General features: G+C 35.3%; 1 protein-coding gene across 1 annotated transcript; it reads left to right on the forward strand.

The window, feature by feature from the left end:
- The first annotated feature begins 3,736 nt into the window (after positions 1–3,736).
- LOC113117639 (dimethyladenosine transferase 2, mitochondrial-like) lies at positions 3,737–8,145 on the forward strand. The gene is made up of 9 exons (XM_026286442.1): positions 3,737–3,869; positions 4,472–4,937; positions 5,017–5,108; positions 6,084–6,237; positions 6,377–6,525; positions 6,622–6,711; positions 6,805–6,867; positions 7,146–7,297; positions 7,412–8,145. The coding sequence occupies exons 2-9, from the start codon at positions 4,493–4,495 to the stop codon at positions 7,596–7,598; spliced, it is 1,332 nt and encodes a 443-aa protein (XP_026142227.1). The 5' UTR covers positions 3,737–3,869; positions 4,472–4,492; the 3' UTR covers positions 7,599–8,145.
- Positions 8,146–8,549: the final 404 nt, after the last annotated feature.

An 8,549-nucleotide genomic window follows, 5' to 3' on the forward strand; every position in this document is an offset into this window, starting at 1 on the left:
TTTCTACAGTAGCTCTACAGAGTGCGTTTCGTAACTTTGTTCTTGCGAATAAAACACCGACACAATGATGAACAAAGTAAATATAATTCCATAATTTAACTTTGCAAAGATATCTCATTGCTCTCTGCTGTCTTCATCAAGGACATCTTTACCTGTGGCGTCCACCGTAACTTCTCTAATATAAAGGGAGGGGTGAGCGGGGGACTGAGCCGCTGGTTGCAGTTCTCAACCTCACCGCTAGATGTCGCTAAAATCTACACACTCCACCTTTAATATACACACATAAGATGTGTGTGTATTTATATAAACATAATAAATATACAAGACACTATAACCATATAGTATGTAAACAAACGTTTACGTTGAATTAGATTAATCGCTCTGCTGAATGCAATGTATATCTTACATTTCTTTAAATAATTATTTTTATTTAGGCAACGATGAGTTAAGGCTATCATAAAAAGAAATTCTGTCTTATATATATATATATATATATATATATATATATATATATATATATATACACACACATATATATATATATATATATATACACACACATATATATATATACACACACACACACACACATTTAGACTGAATTAAAAATATCTACAGTATACATGTATTTTATATCAAATCTTATGTGTAGCCATTTTAACTAATATTTATGATCATCTAAAAAAAGTTTTTAATTTAAGTTTTTAATTTAGTTACCATTTTTATCATAGAAGAATTACATATTACCACTGTTGATATGACATAGTCCAACTGAAATGGAAAGTCAAATTAAGCTAAATATCTATATTGTCTCTTTCACAGCAGATGGTTATAATGCTGTTCTGAACAGTGTCTAACTTCTAACTTTACACAAGCTACTCAAAAGACTTCAAGCTGTGTGGAGTCATTATACATAAAAATGCACAAAACGATAGTGTCAATCAATTAATTACATTTGCATTAATTAATAAAAAAAAACCTGCCAAAAATATGAATGCGTCGGATGTGCAGTGAAAACTTATTAATTCTGCTAATTAGCTAAAACTGCCTTCACTAAAAGTAACGTTTGGCAATTTAAAAGCAGTTTAGAGGTATTTTTCTCATTCAAAAGATGTGTTAAGTCTTTATACAATAGATTCGTTTATTTTAGGTAGCCAATGTAAACAGCACTTTAATGTCGGACACACATTATTAGCCAATTAGCTGTAAAATAGTGAGTGCAGCAACGTCAGTGAAAGAGCAACAGCGCCCCCTAGAGACCACACTCAGACGTGTCATGCAGAACTCGTGCATTTTATCCTCCATCAGTTTATGACTGCTTTGAATCCATTGATCAAACTCATTTCATATCACAAAAACATGGGTTAAATGGCAGAAGAGAAGAGAAGCATGCAGAGATTTCTGCTTTTTACTTTAGCTTTTTTAGTAATGCCACAAATACCATGGTATTGCAGTGCATATATGTCATTTACATACCAGTGGCCTTCACAGACCTGAGGGGCAGGGGCAAAGCGACGATGGGGGTTTCAAACGGTAGAAATGCACTGCATTATTTTTATTATTATTATTATTTATTGATTTATTTAGCATTTAAATGCAAAATATTTCAGTTTGTGTGCAATGAATCTAGAATATAAGAAATTTTGCTTTTTTTTTTTTTATTAAATTACAAAAAATAAAGACCTTTTCCATGATATTAATTTTTTTTGATTTGCACCTGTACATTAGTTGCTCACCAATGGATCCTCTGCAATGAATGGGTGCCGTCAGAATGAGAGTCCAAACAGCTGATAAAAACATCATCATAATCCACAACATGACTCCAGTCCATCAATTAACATCTTGTGAAGTGAAAAGCTGTGTGTTTGCAAGAAACAAATCCATAATTAAGATGTTTTTTGTAACTTCAAATGGTTTCTTATAGCTAAAATATGAATCCTTTATCCATAATATTGCTTAATCTCATCTTAATCAGGACAGGAATATGCACAGATCAAGCACTGTTCATAGGCGAAAACAGATGCCTTTGAAGCAATGAATTTTTTTCTCACAAACAAGCTTTTCACTTCACGATTAATTGATGGACTGGTGGAGTGGTGTGGATAACTTGTGGATTATGATGATGTTTTTATCAACTATTCGGACTCTCATTCTGACGGCACCCATTCACTGCAGAGGATCCATTGATGAGCAAGTGATGGAATGCCAAATTTCTCCAAATCTGTTCTGATGAAGAAACAAACTCATCTATATCTTAGATGGCCTGAAAGAGAGCAAAATAGTGAGTGCAGCAACGTCAGTGAAAGAGCAACAGACGTGTCATGCAGAACTCGTGCATTTTATCCTCCATCAGTTTATGACTGCTTTGAATCCATTAATCAAACTCATTTCATATCACAAAAACATGGGTAAAACGGCAGAAGAGAAGAGAAGCATGCAGAGATTTCTGCTTTTTACTTTAGCTTGTTTAGTAATGCCACAAATACCATGGTATTGCAGTGCATATATGTCATTTACATACCAGTGGCCTTCACAGACCTCCTGAGTGGCAGGGGCAAAGTGACGTTGCTGGGGGTTTCAAACGGTAGAAATGCACTGCATTATTTTTATTATTATAATTATTTATTTATTTAGCATTTAAATGCAATATTTCCTTCGTTCAATAAACTATACTGTGCGTTGGTCAGTAAGAATTCTCTTAGGTGCCTGAAACCTTTAAAAAAGAAAAAATGCAGTGAGAGAAAACTTATTCAGATTTATTCAGATTCAGATTTATACCTGTAAAACAAGTTCTTGTCAATGTGCTAGTTCCTTCAAATCAGTTAAGTATAGTTCTTTGACAAGCATTGACTTTTTGTCAGGATCAAGTCTTGGTGTATCACTATGCCTCACTTCACTATGAGTAAACTTCAGTGTAGAGGATTTATCACTTAAAGTGGTTTGCTTACCATCAACTTGAAACTGAAGGAACATCTGCAAATGAAATATTTCAACTTTTTTATGACAAATGGATAAACATCTCGAGTTTTGTCATCTAGAATTTCCTCATTGGATCCATTGCTTTCATATGCCAACAAGAACAGTAATTCAGGTGACAACATTTTGTGGTCATCTCCCAAATTTGTAACTGAGTTATTCTGAATGATTGATTGTTTCATCTGGTGCACTCTGAGATTTAAATTGCAAGCCAATTACAATTACAACATCATGTTCCACACTTGGATCTTGTATGCAAGGCTTTTGTGAAGAAAAAATAATAATAACGTTTGGATAAGTGGTCAGATTAAATATATTCCACTGTATCAGTAAGAAGGTCAACAGATTAATCAGAAAGAATATTTATTAAAATGTATTTTTGCTCTATGGAAACAGTAATAGTTTATGCCCTGAGTTTGAACGCCAGTACGGACAGATAACACTAATTTGCATAAACCAAAAATAAAATAAAATAAAAATAGGAACACTTGCAAAATGATTTAAAAATACGGACCATTACCTGGAGTTTGACAATTATTTTTTACTATGTGTAGAAAAACATTTGGCCCTTTGTGTTTCAATACATCCTGTTTTCACCACATCTGATATTTTCATAATTATTTATATACTTTATACATTTAGACGAATGTTTCCTGCATATAATAATATTAGAATAACAGAATAACAAATAATAGAATAATAATATTAATGCATCCAAGAATGCGCAAAACTGGCGCGTCGCGGCAACATGACGTACATTGTGCGCCGCACCAATAGGATTGCGGCACTATCGGGTCAACAACATGCGGGGTTCAATGTCACAGATGCGCGTGATGCGCAGCTTTGAGCTTTCATTAATGTAGATCTCGTGGTCAAGAACCGTGTTATTTGAGGTTAGTTTGAGTTCAGATTATCTATAGATGTGTAGCCAATAATCTGCATGTGTTTAATTTATCACGACAGTAAACGAGTAACATTACATTTCTCTGCCACAGCATTGAGCAATAATACGTTATGTGATGCATTTAACCAAGGTTCAAATGTGCATTTACAGAGTTATTTCCAGTAAATTATATTAGAGTTACGCGAAGAAAATTTCTGATCATAATATACTTATATAACCACGTGAAATTGCTACATTGATGGCTATCTAGTCATTTAAACCAAGGAAATATCAGATTTTTAACACGTTTTTCTAGTAAATTTTCAACTAAAAAACATTTTATCTGTTGAAAATTGCTTATTGTGTTTACAGTCTCTATAAAATTACTTTATTGGAATGCATATTATAAATAATTTATAACATTTTAAAGTTTTTTAAAGGGCTTGAAAACCCTATTATATTTTTTATTTAACATGCACTATATAATATTAATATATTATTTATAATATGAATATATAATGCATATATTGTAAATGCAACAGTATTGCATAAAAAAAAATGAATTGGTGAGGTTTGGATTTACTATTTTTATTGCATATTATATGATTTCAGGCTTCAAGCGTGTTGGTCATCATGGCAGCGTGTGGAGGATGTCGTTTTTTTGTCCTGACTTTAAGAACACTCTGTGGAACATCAAAATCTGCAGCACACTTTGCTCTGCCTTTAACTAAGCACAGGACTTTGTCCACCTCACTGAGAACTTTCTCTCTAGACCCATTCCCCTCCGGGTCAAGGAAGACCCCGGCTCAGGTGGGCAAACCAGAGCGAATTTCTCCATCCTCAGGAGGCGTTCAGAGGAACCTCTCTGCTGTCGCCGTGCCCCTGCAGGGACAGTTTCGCCCCCTCTGCCGGTATGATCCTTTAGATTTGGGTGATGTGGAGGAGAACACACAGAAAGCACTGGCCTGTAAACACCTGAGACGGTTCATAGTAGACCCTTCCCTCGCAAGAATCGTGACTGACCACCTCGCTGGAGACATTGATGATGGGAAAGCTGTTATATTTGAGTGTAACCCAGGTGTGTGTTGCTCAACTAATAATTAAATGCTGTCAGTATTTTTAAATATATTAATTTGGGTTTTGTCTCTTGTCCGCAGGTCCTGGGGTGTTGACACGCGCTCTGCTGAACCGTGGGGCTCAAAGAATAGTTGCTCTGGAAAGTGATACAAACTTCCTTCCTGAGCTGAAGGTAGACGTCTGAAATGATCTCATCTCATTCTGCTCCCTCTCAGCTTTTATTTCTTTAATAAATATGGCAAAAATATCAAGGCACAGTATTTCTCAGGCAGGATGACAATCCACTGTCTTATTCTTTATTCTTTTTTTAATGTTGGTTTTTAGACTATTTTGCAAGTTAATCAACTTATTTTCCTATTAAATTCCCTATTTCCCCTACTGAATTAAGTAAATAAATTTTGGATTGTTATTAGAACTACATCAGTTATTCAGAACTCACCCTGATGCCGTCCAAGATGAGTTTGTTCTTCATCAGAACGGATTTGGAGAAATGCATTACATCACTTTCTCACCAATGGATCCTCTGCAGTGAATGGGTGCCGTCAGAATGAGAGTCCAAACAGCTGATAAAAACATCATCATAATCTGCGCAACCCCAGTCCATTAGTTAACATCTCAGGAATTAAAAAGCTTCATGTTTATTTAAATAAGAACCTTAACTTCAAACTGTTGCATCCACTTAAAATAGTCAACTGTCCGTAATATTGCTTTCTCCAGTGAAAAAAGTAATCTCATCTAAATCAGGAAAGAAATATTTATTCACAGATTAAGTGTTGTTTACTAGACGAAGCATTATAATGGATTATGAACTGGTATTTTGACCAGAAGAGATGGTTTAAAAACATCTTAACAATGGCTCTGCAGCTTTTCATTTCGCAAGACATTGTTTTTAAAAGCTATTTGAACTCTCATTCTGACGGCACCCATTCACTACAGAGGATCCATTGGTGAATTAATTTACGTAATGCTAAACCAATCTAATACTACCGTAATGCTAAACCAAAAAAATAAACCAAGACCCACATCCAGCTGCTCCTCCTCCCAGCTGTTTACTTTTATTTGATTACGAAGAACATCAATGTCAATGTAACCGCGATAGATATGAATCAAAAACAGCACACCTCTAAAATAACCTTTGATCTTAAAGGACCTGGAGCACAGACTGGAAGGGCAGCTGGATGTGGTTCATTGTGACTTCTTTAAACTGGATCCCATCGGCCAGGGCAGCATGAAACCTCCGGCCATGTACTCCGAGAAGCTCTTTTCTGACCTTGCCATCTCCGAGGTTCCTTGGTCAGCAGGTTAGTGGCCTAAACATTCAGAGTATTGTGAAAGGGCAGAAAGAAGGAAAATAACATGAGAATGAGGAAACAATCCTTTTAATCAAGGAATAAATGTGTGATTTAAATGTTTTTTGATTTCTTCCCATTTCTTGAGCAGATGTCCCAGTCAAAATTGTGGGCATCTTCTCACAAAGGAATGAGAAGAACATACTGTGGAAGCTGATTTACAACCTGTTTGAACGCCGCTCCATTTTCCAGTACGGACGTGTGGAGCTGATCATGTTTATCAGCCAGAAAGAATACACTGTGAGTTTGCATATCTCCATCTACGATATATAAGTAGCAGTGGTTTGAGCTTTCAAGCTGGATCCAAGTATGAATTAGGATTTATTTCTCTTTCAGAAACTAGTGACCCGTCCAAGAGATTATAAGAACTACCAGGCTTTCAGTGTCCTCTGGCAGATGGCCTGTGATATTGAGTTACTGCACGAGGTGAGACATTTTAATCATTATTAATTATCAATTAATGATTGGTGTGTTTGTGCATGGTACTGTATTTGTGCATTTCTGCTTTTTCATTACCAGGAGCCATTGTCATCCTTTCTAACTGTAACCAAGAAGACTGGAAGGCCCTCCTCAAAGAAGACTGTAAGTATTGGCACACAGGTACTATCACTATTGTATTATTGTACTATTGTGTCATCACATCCTTCTTTCTAATGAATTTGATTGTAAGTCTTCTTAATCAATAACTTGAAATCATTAGTAAAAATTAGTCTGAATTGATCAATGAGTCACTGGTCTGAGCCAGACTGAATGAACGTAGATTTATCTCTCACTCACTTAATTACAGGTTATGTTCACTATCAAAACATGAGCTGAGAAACTCCCAAGTTTTTCATTTACACGTTTTTTTTTCTCCCCAGCAATCCCAGAGTGATAACCTTTGCTTAGTGCGGATAACTCCACGTGAGGACTTGTTTAACTCTCACCTGACTCCCTTGAACGGCAGCACTCTGGTTATGATGGTGAAACAATGCCTCGCCAAAAGGAAAAGCAGACTGATAGAACAAATTAAGTAAGTTTATGAACTCTGGCCTCTATTTCAATACAGACTAGAGTTTGTGATGCTCTAAACCTATAGAAAGGCGGCTGTGTCCATACTTTCCTTTTGTATTCTGTGTTTTCAAAGCTCATGGAGTCCCGGCAGTGGATCAGAACTCATTTCAAAGCTGGGCTTCCTTGACGACACAATGACAGGCGATGTGTATCCTGGTGAGTTCAAGCGTCTGTTTGAGCTAATGGAGCAGTCCGGAAACTTCACTCAGAGCTGGCTTTATGAAGAGACGCTGGAAACCTCAAACACTGGTCACGCATAACACCGCCATGTACAGACATGCAGAGCTAATCATGGATGAAGAACAATAGACATTGTTTTATATGGAAGAGACAGCTAAAGAATTGCTTAAAGAAACTCAAATCCTTAATGATGACTAAAAGCCTATTTAGACTGTCTTGTCTTTACATTGTGTTTGGTCATAAAATGTGGACTGGAGGAGCTGGTTTCATCAGTGCTTGTTTTGGTTGTCGGTGACTGCCTTTCGGATACCTTTTGGATGAGTTTGAAGATGTTTTACGGTATCAAAAATAAAGAAATCGATACCGTCACATTTTCAGAAAGGTATTGTTGCCATGCTGAAGCCATGAAGACACTAACCATTAAGTGTGTTACTACAAGTACACCAAACACCCGCTTGATCTCTGACAGTAAGTAGGAAATATAACATTTGAACATTACAGGAATAAAAACTATTTGTAATTCTAATGATTACATTACCAAACCCATTAACGATGAATTTTTGACTGTTTCCTTGTTTTTGTCTTTTTTTTTTTTTATGTGTGTTGTATTTAAATATATGAATTTTTAATAAACAACAAATAAATTACTACATGAATGTAAGAATTGCTTGGTTTAAAAAAAAAGGAGAAAATAGTCATGCACTTAGTATCTATCTATCTATCTATCTATCTATCTATCTATCTATCTATCTATCTATCTATCTATCTATCTATCTATCTATCTATCCATCTATCTCTCTGTCTGTCTATCTATTTATCCATCTATCCATCTATCTATCAGAATATTATGAAGAACCAAACCTGTAGAAAGAAAGAAATGTAATCAAAGGGGAGTAAATGACTTGCTAAAATAGATGCAACTGTTTCAATAAATTTAATTTAGTTCAGAATTGTCCTTACTTTTCCCTCAATATTTTCTTTTTCTTTTGTTTTTTCATTATTTTTATTTAGATTTTTCACAGATTATGTTA

The sequence above is a fragment of the Carassius auratus genome, chromosome 17, assembly GCF_003368295.1.
Source record: "Carassius auratus strain Wakin chromosome 17, ASM336829v1, whole genome shotgun sequence".
NCBI lineage: Eukaryota > Metazoa > Chordata > Actinopteri > Cypriniformes > Cyprinidae > Carassius > Carassius auratus.

What these genes read in the sequence shown, in the direction of transcription:
- LOC113117639 (XM_026286442.1), top strand. Translation starts at nt 4,493, where the DNA reads ATGGCAGCGTGTGGAGGATGTCGTTTTTTTGTCCTGACTTTAAGAACA. An exon ending in TCAGCCAGAAAGAATACACT is followed by an intron (nt 6,526 to 6,621) that starts GTGAGTTTGCAT and finishes TTTCTCTTTCAG; the next exon opens with AAACTAGTGACCCGTCCAAG. An exon ending in GGCCCTCCTCAAAGAAGACT is followed by an intron (nt 6,868 to 7,145) that starts GTAAGTATTGGC and finishes TTTTCTCCCCAG; the next exon opens with CAATCCCAGAGTGATAACCT.